At 38.6% G+C, this 21695-nt stretch overlaps 1 protein-coding gene and 1 pseudogene across 1 annotated transcript; one reads left to right on the forward strand and one right to left on the reverse strand.

Annotated features, from left to right (window-relative positions):
- The first annotated feature begins 15190 nt into the window (after positions 1–15190).
- On the forward strand, positions 15191–17525 carry LOC143536871 (protein DMR6-LIKE OXYGENASE 2-like). The gene is made up of 2 exons (XM_077030770.1): positions 15191–15421; positions 16424–17525. The coding sequence occupies exons 1-2, from the start codon at positions 15197–15199 to the stop codon at positions 17291–17293; spliced, it is 1095 nt and encodes a 364-aa protein (XP_076886885.1). The 5' UTR covers positions 15191–15196; the 3' UTR covers positions 17294–17525.
- Positions 17526–19734: 2209 nt separating this feature from the next.
- LOC143536872 (metal tolerance protein 1 pseudogene) lies at positions 19735–21139 on the reverse strand (annotated as a pseudogene).
- Between the last annotated feature and the right edge of the window lie 556 nt (positions 21140–21695).

Genomic DNA, 21695 nt, shown 5'->3' on the forward strand with positions numbered 1-21695 from the left:
TTGAGAAACCAATCCCCTTTCTCCATTTCCCGAACTACCCCCAGCTTCACCTCTAGCATTAACTACTGGAACCAGTGCCCATTCTATGTTTCCATCCTTCGCTGGGTTAGTACATTCACGAGCAAAATGACCCGGCTCGTGACAGTTGTAGCATCTCAGAGTGTCTTTGTTAAAATCCACCTTTTGATTATTAGGCATATTCCAATTGTTTCTACCCGTCCTCTTGGTGAACTTCTTGGCACGAAATACTGCCATGGCGATTTGCCAAGAGATATCCATTTCTTCTGTATCGTCAGGATGGATCTGATCAAGTTCAGCAGCAACTACAGGTTGGACCAAGTCTCCAGCTAGGAATGCATTATAACAGTTCATGAATCCCGCCATTAGATCTATATTCTCCTGAGTCTCTTTTGGAATGAAAGGAATCTGACTGGAGTTCTGACTATAAGCAACACCAGAGGATGAAGATTTTCCATTATCAGCTAAAGATTGACCAGACTTAGTGAAGAATACTGTAGCTGGTTGAGGTGGAATGGAAGATGGTTGGCCTTGAGTGGGATGTGAATATTTGAAAATTTCCCTGAGGTGGATGTTGAGTGGCCTTGAACATAGAAAAACTGTCTTGAGAGATGAGGGTATTGTTGGAAGCAACGTTGTACCGAGCAGCACTGTAGGAGTTTGCATGGTTTATTGCACGTTGCTTGTCATCCATATCACATTCCTTGATAGTAGCCATCATCTCAGAGAGAGACATAAGAAAATATTTTTTGCTTAGACGCATGGAATTGGCTAAGCATTTTATTCGAACAAATATAGAACCAAAATGGATGGTTTTGTGTCTATTACTAGTTCTTCCTCCTGAGTTGAGACCAATCTATCATATAGATGAGGATAAACTAGTGACCTCGGATATTAATGAAATCTATAGAAGAATTATCTATCGGAATAATACTCTTACCATTTTGTTCACAGCGTCCTCTTCTGGGAAGGAATTGATGGAAGGAATCGGAAGTAAGGCTTGACTTTCCCCGTTCTTTGCCCTTTCAGAAGACCGAAGTCATTGGTGCTTTGCATAAGGGGTAAGCGCGCCATAAAGACTATTGGTACCTATCATAGACTTGACTCATTTTAAGGGCTTGAATTCCTTTCCCCGAGTTAGAGGGGTTTTCTGAAGGTCTTCCTCAAGGGCCACTTGGTTCTCAAAAAGACTGTTACCCCCGGCCAGAGTAGAAGTTCTGTTGAGATATTTAGTCTTTTTGATAACAGCGTCATTCATATCCCAACTCTTCGGAAACGAGTTCACCTGCTTGTTGTTTATCTCAGAGGTTGCTAGATAAATACCTGTGGATCTCGTTTCAGTCACCAGGGATATGAACCTTTGGATTTGAGTCTCTAATGACTCTCCCAGAACATGGTTAAACATATTGAATTTTTGTCTTAGCAACTCTTGGCGACTTCTTTTCGTGTCTTCATTTTCTTCATATACCTCAATCAATGCCTCCCACAATTCCTTAGCGGATTGCAATTCTCTAAAACCAAGGGCAATCTCAGGTGAGAGTGCCATGGTTAAAGTTGAAAGTGTTTTCTCGTCCTCCTCAACTTTAGCAAAATCATCATCATCATACTGAGCAACAGGCTTCACACTAACTTCAGTTGAGTTAGCACGTTGATAAGTTATTCTTTGAGGTCCCCGAACAATACTTCACCGAACAATATTTTAATAGTTTATATTCGTTTTTAGTTGAGATTTGTATACTACTAACACTTTTATGTTTCGTAGGTAATGGAAGTTGATCGTGATCGAAAAGGGCGAAAAACGAGTTAAAAAGAGCCAAAACGGAGATCCGGGACGCATTAGGAAGGAACCAGACAGAGAACCGGTCATACCAGGCCGGTCTGACCAGCCACCTTATTGGGACACGCCGCGCCGCGCGACTTCCCGTCGCGCGGCGCCTAGGCAATGCTGATGTTATTTTTTTGGACGTTTTTTGTTAAGTTGGGCCCTGTTTTCAGTATATAAGCATCCCTAAACTTTAACCTGAAGATAACCTGAAGCCACCAGCCGATTTTGAGAGTTCTTGGAGCTATCTTTAGAGTTTCTTGGTGATTTTGAAGGCAAGAGGACAGCTGGTGAAGAGTTACACCTTCACGTTTGGAGATTACGGGTTTTATCTCCTTTAATCTTTCATTCTTTAGATTTTCACCATGTTTTCAGTATTACTTATTTTGTTTGATTTAGACTTTATGATGCTAGGCTAAATTCCATAAACTACCTAGGTCATGATGAACCTTAGTTCGGTTTGATTTTGTTTGGATTTCATTTAGTTATGGATTTTATGTTCTAAGTAAACTGTTGAGTTTTGATTTAATTGATGCGTTTGATTGCTTGGTTCTATTTACTTGGATTTATTGTTTCACATTGCCCTTGTTGATTGTTTCATAGGATAGGGTTTTGTTAGGTCATTTACTGTGTGTTCTTGACTAGTTTGTGATTAATATCGATTAAAATCATAGAAACAATAAAATCAACTAAACAGATAAAAGTGAGCTGCTAGCCTAAAAAGCTGTAAGGTGATAGGCTATTGATAGATCTTTGCTTGTCGGGATTGCTAGATTTAGTTCTTCAAAAGGAGTCCGTCTGGGTTTGATTGTCAGCTTAGTCTATTAAGTTAATTGAGTCTGCTTTGCTATCTTTGAATTCTGCGCTATAAGGTAGGTTTTCGTCATAAAGTTACTTAGACATAAGTTATTAAATAACCGTAAGGAAGTTTAATTCATAAAACTGGTGAGTCTTAAAACTTGCTAGAAATCCATAGGCGTCTTCTTGAAGTTCAAGGGTCCTGTTCAGGTTTTCTGTCAAGGGTCTATTTTATTATCACAGTTCCATAACTTGAGTTTTCCATTTAATTAATAACCGTAACTTTGGGGATCCTAGCCTAGGTAGTTATCTTTATCATCTGAATCAACCTAAGTTTTCTAAATTGTTTATTAGTTTAAAGTAATTAGGGTTAAGGTTTATTAATCAATTAATTAGTTTAAGGTTATGATTATGTTTTATTATTATTATTATTATATTAATTAGGTTTAGGGTTAAGTATTTAATAATTAGTTTAATAATTAAGTAATCATAGTTAATAATTAGTAAGTTTTATTTAATAGTTAATTATTATTTAGGTTTTAATTAGTATTACATTCCCCCCCCCCCCCAAAAAAAATATTATTAATAAATAGTCGTGTCTTGTAGTTGAGTCTAATTTGCTAATTTCGTAATTTAAAGAGTCTCGTGGGTTCGATATCCGGATTTACTTAGCTATACTAGAGTCGATCGGTTCACTTGCCGGTTAGTAGTTTAAGGGTCTAGAGTATTACTTAGATTCTAGATTAGTAGAATTTTAGTTAATAATTATTTGACTACTTTTAGCACATCACCCACCGAGATCCAAATGGAACTCGGTTTACATACGCAACCCAAACAAAATAAACAAACTAAGTACAAACCAATTCACTAGGCCCAACAGAGACTAATAGTATTGCTTCGAAGACTCGGTATAGGATAAACATCTGTCAGCGAACGATGTTCACCACTTTTAGCCTCAAATAAAATCGACCCTTTATCACTTATATCAACATAGGAGTCGTCCTCAAACTTAACCTTTCCCATGACATGGTTGTTAAGTTTTGAAAAGAAAGACTCGTTACCTGTCATGTGATTACTTGCGCCGTTATCCAAGTATCATTCATCACTATATTTGGACTCGTAGTTTCCTGGTATAACCATTTTCATTCAAGAACACCATTTATTGAACACACTTCATCATAAACAAAGCAGGATCCCTTGTCTCGGAGCTTCCGCTAGCTCTGCTTCACCTTGAACTTTCTGCTTTCGGGTGGGACACTTATTGACAAAGTGTCCAAACTCATCACATCAATAACATTGAACCTTTAAGAGATCCTGGGTTTTGCACATATGTTCACGGTTTTCCCAGTTCATAGCGTTTTCTTAATGACCACGGTTTTGACCCGACCCGTGACCACCTCGTCCTCGCCCTCCTCCACGTTCACGACCTCCACGAGTGGACTCACGATCATTGTACCCAGAACTTGAGGATTCAGACATTTGAAACAGAAGCTTACCTTGGGTTTCGTAATGCATGCATTCTTCCCATATTCGCTCCTCGTATGCTTTTAAACGTCCTACCACATTTTGAGGTAGACTGGAAAGGAACTTCTTGACTATCTTAGTTTCCTCGATCACCTCCTCTAAACTTGCCGCATTCAGTGCCGCACACGAGGGTTTTGCCATAAACTGATCAATGGTATCCTTCTCTTTCATCCTCATACCATAAAACTCGTTCTGAGGGTGTGCAATCTTTCCTCCTTAACCCGATGAGCCCCCAAATTGCTCGTCTTAATCGCGTGCGAAATATCTTGGCCGACTCAAGATTACCCACTTGCATGATTGTCTCTTATAGTATCGATTGATAAATCAATGCAATCACGATGTTGTTTTTATCATCATCGGTTGCCCCCAGATCTATGGTATCCCAAACCTTATGCACGGTCAAGAGTACATTCATTCAAATTGCCCATACCGTGTAATTGGTAGAGGTAAGCATGCGACTTTGGAACGCATTTGGGCTCCCACTCCCGCTCACACCGCTCGTCTTCGTTGTTTCTTTATCACCTATCGTAACCAAAGAAAAAAAATAATACCAACTCTTACTATTATTTTTCTTTTCGAACTCTCGTCAGAAAATAATAATGGAAATCAAAGTTTGTTGAACTATAAACTCCCCCAAAAGTTGTTGAGTTTTCCGAGTCGGCGGCTAAAAAGAAAAAGGTGAAATAATCAAATATAACTTTTTACTTATTCTTCAAATCAACCAATCAGGAGCAATACAACTCTCCACTATAATTGAACTTCAATCGAACTCGGCAGCGGCAAGATGAATTTGGATGACATAATCAACCACGAATTTGATTAATTAATAAACACGAAGAGAACTAGGCTTTGATGCCAATTCAAGAACAAATTGATAACGAAACACAAATGCACAAAGGATATTTAGGTAAACCTCTCGTATTATTACAAATGCACAAACGATATTTAGCTCAAAACTTGAATACAATAATCTCTCTCACAATACAATAACCCTATCATGGCTATGTATGTATAGCGTGACCCAAACTTGGCCAACAAGTAATTATCAAATATAATAACCATAATTGTAACCCCATACACCCATTACACATTAATGAATTCCATAGGCCCAATAGGTTTAACCCGGTCACCTACACGTGACGGGCCTAATAAGATAGAAATTACCAACATTACATTGGTTGTATACAAGCTTTTTTAAACAAAATAGTAAAGTTCAAATTGAAATCAACCCTAAAACACATTTGAACCAAATATAAGTGAAAACACTAAATTTACACTAAATAATCCAAGATATTTCGTTGATTCGTGACAGTCTTGCAAAAAAGCATTGGAAGTTAAACAAAATTTTAGTTTTATTTTATAAACTTTAAGGGTCTGTTTACTATTAGTTTAAAGTAAGTTTAGGTTAAAAGTATTATTATAAATAAGTTAGAGGGTCAGTATTGTAATTAGGTTGAAACAGTTATTGATGAAACGTTCTATCGTTGTCGATTGGTAGGGTTTATATACCCCCATTGGTCACTTTTCATTGTATCAGACAAGTCATATATTCATTATCAGTTATAGTGTTCTTATTCGTATATCAATTCTTATTCATATTCAATTTGGTTGTTCTGCAAATTAATTGTCTGATCACCAATTTTAAAAGTGGCATTGGAGCGGTTGTTCAAATAGTCGGGTCTGCAACTGTAACATCTTAAAAAATACTATATTTACTTTTGGGTTAAAATGTCAACTTTAAAAATAGTAGGACCCAAAAATAATTTAATAATAAATATGGTAAAAAAATAATATAAATGGATTATATTAAGTTAGAAAAATTCATATTAAAGAAACGGAGGAAAGAATTTCATCCCACATGGAAAGGAGAAAAAAAATGAAATTCCTTTCCAAGGGTATAAATAAGGAAGATAAATTCCATCCCACATGGAAAGTAGGATAAATTTGGAAGCTCTTTGTAAGAGATGGAGTTTCCATAGTAATACTCTTTTATGCTTAGCATGCAACAAGTGGTCCTAGCGGAGGGTGCGCAGCGCCTGACGCACATGCACACGGGCTCGGGCGAGGACGATGGCGATCGCGATGGCGATGGCGACGGCGACGGGCGCAATGTGGCGCTTTGATGGCACACTTTACACTTCGAACACTCGCATCGCCGCGAGCCGCCTTATTGTTATTGGAAAGTGGAAGCGAGACTAGGAAATGTCTAGATATGAAAATTAAAGGACTAAAACAAAAATTCTTGATTTCAAGACCCATCGCGATACGCGATGGATCAGAGGAGTAACCCATCGCGATACGCGATGGGTACATTACAGTGCCCCAGGATGGGCGGTGTCGCGATACGCGATCGCCCAACCTTTTGGGTCATCGTGACCAGGTGAAGTAATCGTGACACGTGTCCAGCCACGTGATCCCACATGTCCATACGTGGCAGGTCTGCTAGGTGACCAATCAAGCCTAGTGGGCGGCGTCGCGATACACGATGGTCGAACCTAAAGTTCCATCGCGGTACGCGATGGAATATTATATTCAGAGGCGGTTAACAGATCCATCGATACGCGATGGATCCCTTTTTGACCCATCGCGTATCGCGATGGGTCAGAATCTCAGCCCTATAAATAAGGGTGTCGGGCTCTGCTTTATGCATCCCAAATTCTCACTTCACTATCACTTGTCTCGAAATACGTGCCTCAATCCCGTTGTTCAAACGTTCCGTTCTCTAAATACGTGCAAGGCGTAGAAGTGTTATTAGATCATTCCTTCGATACCGACGACAAGTAGGAGTCTTGCCCGCGTCAAGCTTAGACATTTCTAGAAATACAAGCCATAAAAGGTAGGGGTTCCGCACGATTATTTTATTATATGGCTTAGACCCTAGTCGAGGGTATAGTCTTTACCTTGATTGTATAATAAATGAAATATAGTTTTCATAAGACGGGGGTATAGATTATATATTATTTCTCTATAATTATAAATATTTTATATGTTTCTTAATAAATAAGAAACTTGATATATACGTTTCTTCATGAAGAAGAAACGTAGTGTTTAAATGATGAAACTTCTTAGACTAAAGGTCCAAGTATTTTATAAAAGAGAAATGATTATCAAGGTAATGATTATGCAAATATTCTAAAGGTCTAAAGCTAGATCACTGATCTAGTATCTATAAAAGGTTATTCTCGTACTATAGGTCCAAGGTAACAAGAAGATTACATCAGTGGGTTACACTGATCATAACCAAGGTGAATATGTCCAACTCTTTACAACTTTATTAATAGAGTCTTATAAATGATTACATGGATTGCATATCCCTAAAACGTTATAAACAAAAGTAATCGTTGGCCCTCGGGCTATCGTATACATTTGTCTGGATCCTTTCATTGTGGTTGGACGGTGGGAACACCGCACCGTTGGGCTGGACCTACGATGTTCGAGTGGGGATAATCTTGTGTATATAGGTAGTGGCTACGATCTCGAACGCTGTAGTGTTCGCTGAGCGGTTTCGAGTTGAGCTGAAGTTTGTAATAGTTAATCAGACTTTTAGAACTTGCTTGTTTCCTAAGCCACGTTCGGCTGAGGCCTACGATGTCTCGAGGGAATAATTAAGTATCAAAATATTTTGTGTCAACATATTCACCAACATACATTGCTGACGTATTTTATAACTGTTTTTCAGGTAATTGAGATTAGGTGTTTGGAGATGAAGAATAGTCATTAGACGATCTGATGGCTCAGATGGAGTTTTTGTTATTAAAATAATGTAAATTATGGTTTTTATGTTTAAAACCCTTTTATAAATCCGAATCTGACCCCAGTTCGATAAACGGTTCAATTAACCATCGTAACGACATAGATTATGAAATAAAGGATTAGGAGAGTGTAGTATACACCTGTAGAAACCTCTAGAAGCTCGAAATCGAATTAGTGTGATAAATATAAAAGGTTTTGGTGGTGGGGAAGCGGGTGGCCGCTAGAAGGGTTAGGGGAGGGAGGTTTGGTTATTATTTTCAATTTGTTACATTCTAGCCCTGTATTTTGTAATTGATCCACTTGCTCCCAAACTAGATAAGACCCCTCCTAGACATGCCCGTAGACCCCCGAGCCCTTAAGCGAAGCCTGTTAACAAATTTACAAACTTTCCACTCGCGTCATACGGTTTACGAGAATTTTGGGATATTACATATAGTGTTCTTATTCGTATATCAACTTTTATTCATATTCAAATAGTGTTATACCCGGCGTGTTGCGTCGGGGCAGGTTGGTAAAACCCAAGCGTTGTCGTTTTTGGAATTGAGCCGGTAAATCGTTTAAAATTCGGTGGGTTACGTTACGTTCTTTATGGTGTTGGAACTAAAACAAATAGAATATAAAAACTGATGTGTGTGAACCAATGGGGTGAAGTTGGTCGGTAAAACCGGAGCGATGATGATCCCGGGGCGTTGAGGCGGTGAGTCTACGTAAATTTGCTTAGTCTATCACGTTCGTTACGATACTGGATCTTAAAAAAGGTGAACTTGGCATTTGGTTGGTTTTCGTTACGTTCATTACGGTAGAGGAACTAAAACAAAATGGGGTAAGTCTACGTGAATTCGGCCGGTTTTTTTCACCTTAGTTACGATGCCAGAATTAAAACAAAAAAAATCAACATTTGGTCGGTTTTCATTATGTTTGTTACATTAATGAAATTAAAACAAACAAAAAAAAAACAAAATACCACTGACCACTAGGGTGCAGCCAAGTGGCCCAATAAGGTACTCGCGACACCAAAGTTGTCAATTGCTTATATGAGTAATTTGGTTATTCTGCAAATTAATTGTCTGATAACCAATTTTAACAAAAAAAACAATAATAATAATAATAATAATAACAATCACAAGGGTAAAAAATCTTTTCAAAGTCTCATGATCAATTTTGAAAATTTATGACCCCACTCCAATACTAGTCATGGATATTTAAAGTATTCCCATCGTATCAAGCCTCTTGTTATCCCTACTATTGACGATGTCAAGGATGTTGGATCGTCTTCCTTTTACAAGGGAGCGGCTAAACCTAATGGGTTGAGCTGTTGAGCTTGAGCCCATCAAATCTCTCAATATAAGTTATCCTTTACCAAAATAGTAATTAACTTGTTTTATTCGTCTAATCTAACAATACTCTCAAACCAGAAACTACATGAGACGATACAACCTGTTTGAACGAATATGCTTTCATACTTCTAATGAAGCCCTAAACCGGGTAATCTGAGTATCAACAATCAGAAAAATGTCTTGATCTCCGATTTATAACATAATAAGTTAATAATGATTGCTATTTTGTTTTGTGATAAATAAAAACCAATCATTGGCCGTTTGTTCACCTCAACTATTATTTGTCAACAAGAAATGAGGATCGAGCCAATGTAAAGGAAATTATCTCGTTCGTATAGGTTGGCCATTCACTTATTCATAGGGTTCCAACAATTATTCATATAGACTACTAAACAACCGATCCCAACTTAAGCGCATATACAACGGTGGACACCACAAACCTTCACCTTAGCATTTCAAACCCCTCCTAGACATGCCCGTAGACCCCCGAGCCCTTAAGCGAAGCCTGTTAACAAATTTACAAACTTTCCACTCGCGTCATACGGTTTACGAGAATTTTGGGATATTACATATAGTGTTCTTATTCGTATATCAACTTTTATTCATATTCAAATAGTGTTATACCCGGCGTGTTGCGTCGGGGCAGGTTGGTAAAACCCAAGCGTTGTCGTTTTTGGAATTGAGCCGGTAAATCGTTTAAAATTCGGTGGGTTACGTTACGTTCTTTATGGTGTTGGAACTAAAACAAATAGAATATAAAAACTGATGTGTGTGAACCAATGGGGTGAAGTTGGTCGGTAAAACCGGAGCGATGATGATCCCGGGGCGTTGAGGCGGTGAGTCTACGTAAATTTGCTTAGTCTATCACGTTCGTTACGATACTGGATCTTAAAAAAGGTGAACTTGGCATTTGGTTGGTTTTCGTTACGTTCATTACGGTAGAGGAACTAAAACAAAATGGGGTAAGTCTACGTGAATTCGGCCGGTTTTTTTCACCTTAGTTACGATGCCAGAATTAAAACAAAAAAAATCAACATTTGGTCGGTTTTCATTATGTTTGTTACATTAATGAAATTAAAACAACCAAAAAAAAAAACAAAATACCACTGACCACTAGGGTGCAGCCAAGTGGCCCAATAAGGTACTCGCGACACCAAAGTTGTCAATTGCTTATATGAGTAATTTGGTTATTCTGCAAATTAATTGTCTGATAACCAATTTTAACAAAAAAAACAATAATAATAATAATAATAATAATAATAACAATCACAAGGGTAAAAAATCTTTTCAAAGTCTCATGATCAATTTTGAAAATTTATGACCCCACTCCAATACTAGTCATGGATATTTAAAGTATTCCCATCGTATCAAGCCTCTTGTTATCCCTACTATTGACGATGTCAAGGATGTTGGATCGTCTTCCTTTTACAAGGGAGCGGCTAAACCTAATGGGTTGAGCTGTTGAGCTTGAGCCCATCAAATCTCTCAATATAAGTTATCCTTTACCAAAATAGTAATTAACTTGTTTTATTCGTCTAATCTAACAATACTCTCAAACCAGAAACTACATGAGACGATACAACCTGTTTGAACGAATATGCTTTCATACTTCTAATGAAGCCCTAAACCGGGTAATCTGAGTATCAACAATCAGAAAAATGTCTTGATCTCCGATTTATAACATAATAAGTTAATAATGAATGCTATTTTGTTTTGTGATAAATAAAAACCAATCATTGGCCGTTTGTTCACCTCAACTATTATTTGTCAACAAGAAATGAGGATCGAGCCAATGTAAAGGAAATTATCTCGTTCGTATAGGTTGGCCATTCACTTATTCATAGGGTTCCAACAATTATTCATATAGACTACTAAACAACCGATCCCAACTTAAGCGCATATACAACGGTGGACACCACAAACCTTCACCTTAGCATTGCCATATCAGATTTCAAACCCCCATAAAAACCTTTATTTTTCTCACAACACCAAACCTCCATACATCTACTAAAAATAAAGTAAAATATGAAATTTGTGTCCTTGTTACGATTTTTCTTGATTGTTGCATATACGCCAAGTGTGTTTTCATGTGCCCAGATCATGCTCGAGCGGGTCCTTGATTAAAATGTTTATTTCTTGATTAAACAAAAGCTCATCCATTTGTTCTTAAAATTTATCCAAAGCTACCAACATTTAACTCATAAGATTTTGCAATTTCTTGGTGACTTTGTCGACAACCGGTTCCCATTTCACTTTTCCTTTTCCCCTTGCCTTCGTCTACTATTAGATGGTTGGGTGTGACAACTCTTCAAATATGTCGGTAATATTGAATGCCATTTCATCATTTGTGGCACCGAGATTGACCTTGATGCTTGTTCGTGCGTTAGAAGCGAATGAGGTGTCTTTGATTGAATTGGTTCGACCCATTTTGCTCATGTTTAACAGCATTTCACGCATGCTCGTATTTAATCAAGGTTTCAAATATCTGTAGTTCTCTTTCTTAGTGTGGCTCATGACTTGACGGTCAGGCTACCCACTTCTCTTTTCATTTTGTTTGCAGTTTTGTTGGCCGGACCTGCCATCATATGCAATGTGAGTTTAAATTTTAGGCGAAATGAGGGTTTGACCCGATTATATTACAAAAAATACTTATTAACAGTACATAAACAAGTGTTTTTTGGTCGTTTGAGGTGTTTGAGTTGACATCAGTGTTAAGGAATGCACGAGCTAGAATTACTTCTCTTTATCAATGCTCAATCTATGTACCACGACTTTGGTCTTAGAAGATGACTCATCCATGGGTCCCCCCCCCCTTTCTCTCTACTCTCAAGTCTCAAGCGCCATCGGGGATGAGGACGGCGTTGTTGACAATTGAGTAGTTGGTGATGATGGATACAATGTGTATGGATTAATACCCGGGATGAAGTTGTGGTTGAAACTGAACTTCTTGAATATTTTGGACGTTTTAATAGCTTTTCATCATGTAGTTCAGGTGTTGGAAAGGTGGATATGTGGATTGTTGAAATTGACCAAAACCCGTGGGTGGATCTTGGAATTGGCCCCGGTTTGGAGTTGGGATAGGTTGTCTCGGGTTTAGAGTGTTGACATTGTTTAGCAGTTATTGTAATAGAATGTTATCAAATTTTTTTTTGTTAAGAGTAAGGTGTTCTTCGGGTTATTTTTACAGATTTCAGGTTGTTTGGGTTTTGAGTTGAACAGGTTGGATTTCAGGTCTAACAAGTTAATCAAAAAAGTTATTCTTTAACAAGATCATAATTAAATAAAACCATATTACAAATCGTCATAAAACCATAATCGAATCAAGTTTAATATACAATCATAATCTAAAACTAAACTTATATTGAAAGCACTTAATTAAAATCCAAATTAACACTCTTTTCAGTCACATTAGTAACTATTTAAATGAATTCATCATGAATGACAAGTGAAGCCTCTTGTTCAGTAACATGGACTATAAAAAGTTTTTAAATGGCCTGAAATAGAATGAACATAAATTTTACCATTAAATTCAAAACAATTACAATAAATTGACAGACAAATGAGCAACAAGCTGCGCCGCAACCCCTTTTTGAATAGCAAAGCCACTGCGCACCCAAAAATAACACAAATTTAATCAAACATATAATCATTGGATTTTGGTATGCATGGTCTACTCAGCGCGAGTGGTCCGAGCCAACCTCGTTCGTTCTATAGATAGTTGTTGTGACATAGGATTTTGGTATGCATGGTCTACTCAGTGCAAAGCCAGCAACGGAAGGCAAGTCCAAATAATTTTAGAAACTAAGCTAACATAATCAAATATATAATCATCACAAGACGTATGCTAATATTGGCCATAAAAAAAGTCACCAACTAACCAACGAGTTGGCATGTTTAGCCAATCATTACCACAATCTTAAGAACATGCATCTAAGGCTGAGGGGTGTGGGGGGCTCCAACGGGGGCGCGAGTGGGGGCTCCAGCCAATAATATTGTGACGTGTGGCAGAGAGAGAAACTGGATAAGATGGGTGTTGGAGCCCCCGCTGGAGCCCCTGGCCCTGGTGTGGAGGGGCGCGAGCAGGGGCTCCAGCGGAATTTTTTTTTATTTTTTTATAAATATATTAAAAAAACGTATTATTAAAAAAAGCTCATAAATTATTAAAAAAAACACACATTAAAAAAAAACATTAATATCTAAAAATAAAATAAAAATTAAAGTACTAAAAAAACATTATTCTTATGCTTGGTCTTCTTCGATCAACCTCTTTCGGATACGTTCCTTTTGCTTTTCCATCAGCATTTGATCGACCGGATTTAGGTTACTGAAGTCTCTTGTAAGGAAGTCCAAATCTCTCATTCGACTTTTTTCCTTTTTGTCATTAGAGACCACCTCCATGGTTTTGTTGAATTTATTGAGGGATTCAACAAGATCGACGATGTTTCCGTCCCAATGGCCGCCTCCTCGGCATTGAAGACGTTTCCTCCCCCGCAATGTTTAGGTCGAATCCAACGCGGCAATCCGACGCGGCAGAAGTGCTATACGCTCCAGACGAACTAGTTTTAGTCCGTTTCGGCCCTACTTCCGCATCATGGTCGGGCGCCACCAGCTCAACCCACTTGGCACACCTTTTCAACCTCTCCCGCAACTTTACATCGTCCCACGTCTTCACCGTCCCATACCTCCGCAGACACTCCTGCTTTCACTCTTCGACAGTGAAATTGTAAACCGCCAAATCATCACTGCCACTTGGTCTCATACGACCGGCGTTCCTGTTGAAAAGATTAGTAAACAAGCCGACAAATTTTCTGATTTCGGACCACCGACCCGAAATCATATCGGCGTTCCACTCTGTACTCCCAACGAGCGAATAGAACGTCTCCCTAACCTTTGTCCAAAAGACCTTGCTCTTTTGGTAGTCGGCTGCAAAATGCATAAATAAATTTGTAAGTCATTTAACTTTTTTATTTAACTTTTTTATTAAAAATCATTTTTAAAAACGTTAAAACAATTACCGCAACGCCGATCCTCAGAAATGACTATCCAAGCCCGACACAGGGCTTCCTTCTCATCCGATGACCACGGAGTGGTTTTCCGTTTCGTCCTCGGAGTCGAAGCCGGTCCCGGCCCGTCCGTTGCAAGTTGTTTTTTTCGGTGGACGCGTCTTCTTGCTCCCGTAGCATCACCGTGTGATTCTTGTGTCTCCGGAACAACAAAGTTAGGAGACGGTTGTATGTTGGATTGTTGAAAGCCGGATGTTTCTTGCGACCCCGAAAAAAACATCGATTGGTCTGGTGACGACCATAAATCGTCGTATATAACCTGAATCTAGGTTTGGGTACCAATTTCCAGACATGTTTTTAAAAAAAAGTTTGGAAGATGGGTTGATTTTGGGTTTTTTTTGAAGTTGTGGTAATTGTTTTATGTGATTTTGGGTTTGGTAATTGTTTTAGGTGATATTGGGTTTACATATAGGAAGAATAATTTTTTTTTATTAAATTAAAGAGCCAACGGCTCATTTGTGTACACTCCAACGGCTCTTTCACGCACCCCAACCCACCTTTACGCCACATGCCTCCCGCGACCCACCTTGCGCCCGCCTTGTTTTTCGCGCTCGCGCCCCTCTCGCGCCTCGGTGGTGTGGTGCTCGCGCCTGGGGGCGCGAGCGGAGGGGCTCTCGCGCCCCCGCTGAAGCCCCACACCCCTCAGCCTAACACTATGTAGTATGGACCACATGATTGACCAAGTTCTCATACGTAATACTGCATACGTCATCATGCTTTGTCACCTAACACTACGTCATCTATCTTCACATTCACATGTAATCATCAGTAATCACTATCACCATCCACATGAGCAATCCAAATTCGATATTAACTCTACATTTCCAGGGTTATATAAACCCCCCATATGAATCTCATATCTCTATCTCATCTCTGCAACAATGGCTCCCATCCCTAAAACATTACTAGTTAGCGACCTCGTTTCCTCTGAAAACATAGATCAAATCCCTTCAAACTACATCCGCCCTATCTCCCAACGCCCGAATTTGCAAGATGTTTTTGATGATCCTATCCCGCTTATCGATCTCCACCATCTATCCGGTCCCAACCGCACTCATGTAGTCAACCAAATCGGTGAAGCGTGTCGGAACTATGGCTTCTTTCAGGTTGTTAATTGTGTATATTGTATTTAGTTCAGTTTGTGTAGTACATGGAATGAAAAATGTCAATAATAAAGTTTTCAAATTTTATGTACATTAAAAAAGATTTTTTTATATTCATTGACGTAGCTCTATTTTCAAAGCTCGAGTTTATCTCATGTACTATTTAAGCTTAAGCATGGTTCAAACTTGCTCACTTATACTCATTTATAATTATTTTTATACGTATTTAGTTTGTAATTTTATACATGATATATATTATCTAGTTATGTTTTATTTATAATGATTATTGCTGTATAAACTTATGTATTATATATAGAAACCGGTTTAAAAGGGAAGCACAAAAAAGTGTGAAATCAGGAACCATGTATTTTACATGTAAAAAAGTAATAAAAATATCATTTTTATATGTAAAAAACACGTTTTTACATAATTTTTTAGGGCTTTTAGATATAAACATATGTACATATTGTTTTCATAAGATATAAAGTTTTTTATATTTTTATTATTATTATTATTATTTTAATCAGTTAAAAAAAGTAAAATAAACATATATATATTCTACACAATTAATTTTTTTTATTAGAATGACATCTAAAAGTATTTATAAGCAAAAGCTTAAAAAAAAGTTTATATTAAAACTAATTTTTACATGTGAAATCGAGTTTTATATTATTTTTTTGACATGTAAAATGTATGGTTCCCTGGTTCCCCATTTATTTTAAGTTCTGATGGATATATACACACACATGATAATAGTCTCATTTAGGCTCGTTAAATACTCGAACTCAATAAATTAAGCTCGAGCTGGACTAAAAATAAAGAAGCTTATTTTTAAATTAGATAAGTGAAACTCATGAGCCAGCTCACCTTACCTTAGCTTAGCTTGATTAGAGCTTTTACAAGCTAATCTCGACTAGCTTACGAGTTGCTTGGGTCATTTATACCCCGTATATATTAAGGATCTACCCTAAACTATATTAATTCAAATGTATTGTCATCGCACAGGTGAAAAACCATGGGGTACCAGAATCCACAATAGCTAACATGATCCAGATAGCTAGAGAGTTCTTCAAGCTACCAGAAGAAGAAAAACTCAAAACATACTCAGACGACCCGACCCGAACCACCCGACTATCCACCAGCTTCAATATCCATACTGAAAAGGTTGCAAACTGGAGAGATTTCTTGAGACTCCATTGCTACCCGGTTCAAGATTACATCCATGAATGGCCCGCCAGCCCGGAAGGCTTCCGGGCCCACGTAACGGAGTATTGCCAGAGCACACGCGGGCTAGCACTCCGGTTAACCGAGGCCATTTCAGAGAGCTTAGGACTTGACAAAGACTATATCAACAACCAGCTGGGAAAACATGGCCAGCATATGGCTTTGAATTACTACCCGCCCTGCCCGCAGCCCGATTTGACTTACGGGCTGCCTGGGCACACGGATAGTAATCTCATCACCATCCTGCTTCAGGATGAGGTGCCCGGCCTCCAGGTCCGGAGAAACGGGCACTGGGTTGCTGTCAGCCCGGTTCCCAACACATTCATTATTAATATTGGTGATCAAATTCAAGTAATGAGCAATGATAAATACAAGAGTATTTTGCATCGAGCTGTGGTGAACTGTGATAAAGAGCGGATGTCTATACCGACGTTTTACTGCCCGTCGCGTGATGCAGTGATCGGTCCCGCTCCAGAACTGGTAACCAGTGACGAGCCGGCTGTGTATCGACAGTTTACCTATGGGGAATACTATGATATGTTTTGGAAGAAAGGACTTGCAACCGAGAGTAATTTGGATATGTTCAAGGCTACATCATCGGTTAAAAATGATGAAAGTGATTCAAACCTCTCAAGGGTGGTCATGACGTGAAAGGCATGCAGATTGGTCAAGAGCTAAAGTATACTGGATAATTAAAGCCCTTTGCTTATTTTGTATTTGTTTATTTTGAATAAGTTACTTCTTTTCTTTCGTTGAATAAGTCTAGAAGTCCGTTGTAGGTACCAAGTTCTTAGCTTGTGTACGTTTCTTTGTTCCCTGTTTAAAGATGTCATAACGTCTTGTAGCTGCTATGCTTTCCAGTTTTCTCAATAATAGAAAATAGTTCTTGGCCTCTTGTGCTCATTATATTAAAATTCTTTTACCATCAAAATACATGACATTGAAGAGTTTGGGGTTGGTTTAAACTCCTAAAATTTAGGAATGGATCGAGAATAAAGGTTGCTTTATGTTTATATGTGTATTTTTATCAGTTTATGAAACTTGTTTAGCAAGAAGAGCAGGTGGTATAAGTGCATTCATTAGGTCTTGTTCTCGTTATCGTTTTTTTCAAGTTATTTTCATTAATAAAAGAGTAGTGCACGATGTTGTGTGCAATCGGTCAGTGTTGTAGAACTTGCAAGAAGCTAATCGGGATTAGTGGAATTGGAATTCAAATCTAATTTTTTAAATGCTAGGCGCTAATCGGGATTAATTAAATTGGAAGTCATATCTAATTTTCAAATATACATATATATAAACTTTTTTTTTTACGGTTAAAGATTGTATTTTTATTGACACCCACAAGAGATAAAACCCTTTTATATATAACACAAACCGAATTACATCTGGATAATGGGTAAGCGAGCAACAAGCTGCGCCACTATCCCCTTTTGAATCGCAAAGCCTATTCTATTAAATATAAATTCTTGGTTCCTCGGGCTCTGCGAGTCACTGTGGACCACCTTCTGCACCCGCTCCAAGAAGCGAACCGCATCGGGAGCTAGGGATCCAAAAGTGTCGAAGGCAAATGGAATGAACACGTGCTGATTCTCCAAACACGATGTCTCATGCTTAGCAACCTTCCTAGACTCCGCTCTCAAAACCGCCTGTCCCGGTACGAAGCCACTGTCTCTCAGCCCCACCAACGGGGACACCCCAGTGAGGTCAACACACGCATGCTTACCCCCTGCCCAGCCAAACACAAGAACATCCGCAGGACGCAGGGTAGATCTTCCCTCACGCGGATCAGTCAAAAAGTTAACAGATGCCTCTTTCTTGGCTGAGATCCCGGCACGTCTAAGCACATCCCATAACACATCTCTAATCCAGTCATGACGATACTTGAATCCCGGCAATTCCTTACAGTGGAGGGCATGCTCACCGAATCTATCCAAACAAGCTTTTTTACAAATGGGGCATAATTCATCTGGAGGGAAAAAGGGAATCATAAGCCGGTATTTAAGGATGACTCTGTATTCAACTGCCGACATCCGTTGCCCAAGACCTTCAATGGGCACAACAGTCAAAAAATCCTGGGCATGAGCCCCCTTGAGGCAAGCTAAAACTGCCTTTTGTCTCGGGGTCATATCGAATCGCTCCTCCAAATCATGCACGTGTTTACCATAAAGAGCACTCGCCAAGGTTTGTTGAGGTTTCTTGGGGGCGGTCTCCTTATCAGTAAAACCGCCTATATCAAGGTTCGGGAGAGTTGTTCCAATATTACCAAGTGCAAAAGAGTAGTCAGGATCTACCCCCGTAACACCAGCGTTTCGCAGGACGTGGTTCTGCAATTTCAACGACTGTGACCTGGAAGCCACAAATGCATATGCGGAGACATCCTCAGCCGAGAAAATTCCTAAGCCGAGAAAATTCCTAAGCCTCCGCAACGCATAGGAAAGGAAGCCAACCTCCACTGGAGGTCCCCAAAATGCGGTCCTCCACACACAACAATATCTTCAATTGCCCCCCGCAGGCCCGCATCAAAGATGGACACAGCCTCTTTGACATGTTCAGGTTGACAGGTCCGGAGCCCAAACACTAACTTAGCAACCCCCATGCACGAGCGTAACAAAAGAAGCTCACTTTGGGGGTCCCTCAGGTCCGGCAGGCGTTTCATATATAAACCAAATTTTATATATAAATTTCTCATTTTTGACCATATAGCGGTTAGTCGGCGACTGGTCGGTAGGGTAACAACAAGCGACTGGTTGGTAGTGTAACGATAAGCGACTAATTGGTGACTGAATTTGTGTCCGACAGTAAACCGCGTCTAACGTGTTTGCCAAATGATCCGTCTCATCGAATACGTATTAGTTTCAGAATATGCACTTTTTATGTTTGAGCCGTTTCTGTTCTATTTTCTTCTTTCTAGCCGGGCCATAAGAAGTTTGACAACTTTTGAAACCGATTTGGAACTGCGAATCTTTTTGGCTTAGTTTACATTTTTTTCTCTTTAAACAATTCATGAATAAACTTATTTTGAGGTATTTAAAAAAAGTTTGCATAATAAGTGTTTTGTCTAGATTCTATAATGACTTCTCAATAGTACATGTTCTTCAGAATCAAAGAAAAGTAAGAACTTTTGCAATATCCATCAAGATTCTTGGCTTAAAATCTGAATCTCTTGCCCCCTTTCATTATAACACTCAGATTCTTTAAACGGTTCTTGAAGATTCATTAAAGTAACCAACTAGAAAGATAGAACAAGAACTATCCCCATAACATGCATCATATGTTGAATAAACTTACAAAATAACAACTAAAGAAAACATTTGATAGCTCAAAGTAAAAAACAGTACCTGATTCTTATTCTCTCTCAATCTGGATCGTAACATGACTAATATTATACTCTCTTCTAATGTAATCAACCACTTTATCCAGCACCATATCAGCATTCGCTTCGCGCCTTATCTTTACATGACAAGCCAACAAAACTTTCCCAACAGTAATCGCCCAAATATGCAACTCATGAATTGCCACAACTTCATCAATCTGACAAAGCCCATTTTCCAATCGAGTTGCATCAATCTCTCTCGGCGTACTTTCCATCAAAACCTCTAAGATATCACGCAGCATGTTGATCGTTGTATACAACACGATAATGGAAAACAAAAGTGTGCAAATTGGATCAACAATTGTCCATTTGGGATTGTACCATATGACTGCAGCACCAACCATTACACCTACACTCTGAATCGAATCACCAAGCACATGAAGATACGCTCCTTGAACGTTTATATTATTCTTTTTAGGTTTGTTTTCATATTTTGAGTATGATTCTAATAGAGGGTGATTATGCTCTTCATGTCCATCATGATGATTTTCATCATGTTGATGATGGTGCACACTAAGTCCATGATTGTGTTCATGATCATGGTCATGATCATGATGCCCATGATGATGTCCATGACCATGATCATGGCCAAGTATGAAAATCATGAAAATATTAACAAACAATCCAACGGTTGAGATTATAAACATGAGACCGCCTTCAACCGCAACTGTACCATGAACAAGTCTATCAATAGCTTCATAAACAAGAATACCAGTAAGCAACCATATCAGCTGAATCGAAACTAGCGTCCCAAGAATCTCAATTCTAAAGAAACCATAAGATTGGCGAGGCGTAGCTTCCCATCCAGAAGCCCAAACTGCAAACAGTGATATAGCAAATGCAGCTATATCAGATAGCAAATGAGCTGCATCTGTCAAAATTGCAAGACTGTTTGCTTTGATTCCACCAACTACTTCAACTGCCATGAAAAGGAAACAGATTACAACACTGGCCATTAGTTTCGATGTCGAAGATGATCGTTCTTCTGCATCTCTAGAACTGGCTTTGGCATCTGAGAATCCACATCCTGCTCCTGCACAAGCTTTGGTCCCAACATAGTTTTTATCAGTGGTTTGTGCATCTGTTGAGATGTCGATTGAACGATGATCATGTTTAGGATCCATCTGCAAATAGATAATAGTTTATTGCCAATGAATAATATTGTTAATCTAATCTAACCTAAATTTGATAACAAGAGAGAGAATGTGAAATGAGAAAGCATTGATTCTAATATACAAGTTGCTGCCTACAATGAATCTGAGTAGCTATATATACTAGTTCATACATCTAAGTAACGAAGCACCGTAAAGAAACCGAACCGAAAAAGGTCTCGTTCATGTTTGCTCGTTAAGCTTTTATTGGACAAGCAAACAACTCACGAACACCTAACTGAACGGAACTTCTTGTCCGTGAACGATTCACAAGGACAAACAATGTTTTTTTTTATTTGGCTAACCGCGAATGACTAGTGTCAAAGGTTCGCTCCAGCCAAGTTTGTGTTGGTGTTTTTTTTTTCAGCATTCATATTCATATGATAATTTTACATTTAAATTAATGACATTGATTATAAAACTCATATTTTTTGTTTTATAGTTGTATAATAAGATTAGAGAAGCCATTAAAAACATTACAAAAGCTTTAATGACCAATCATAAACAAACATCAACGAACACAATAACG

Source organism: Bidens hawaiensis, unplaced genomic scaffold, assembly GCF_021521415.1.
Source record: "Bidens hawaiensis isolate Kalapana, Puna unplaced genomic scaffold, B.hawaiensis_p1.1 tig00010983_1, whole genome shotgun sequence".
NCBI classification, from domain to species: Eukaryota; Viridiplantae; Streptophyta; class Magnoliopsida; order Asterales; family Asteraceae; genus Bidens; species Bidens hawaiensis.

Coding starts and splice junctions, on each gene's coding strand:
- LOC143536871 (XM_077030770.1), top strand. CDS start 15,197: ATGGCTCCCATCCCTAAAACATTACTAGTTAGCGACCTCGTTTCCTCT. Junction 15,422..16,423: donor GGAACTATGGCTTCTTTCAG/GTTGTTAATTGT, acceptor GTCATCGCACAG/GTGAAAAACCATGGGGTACC.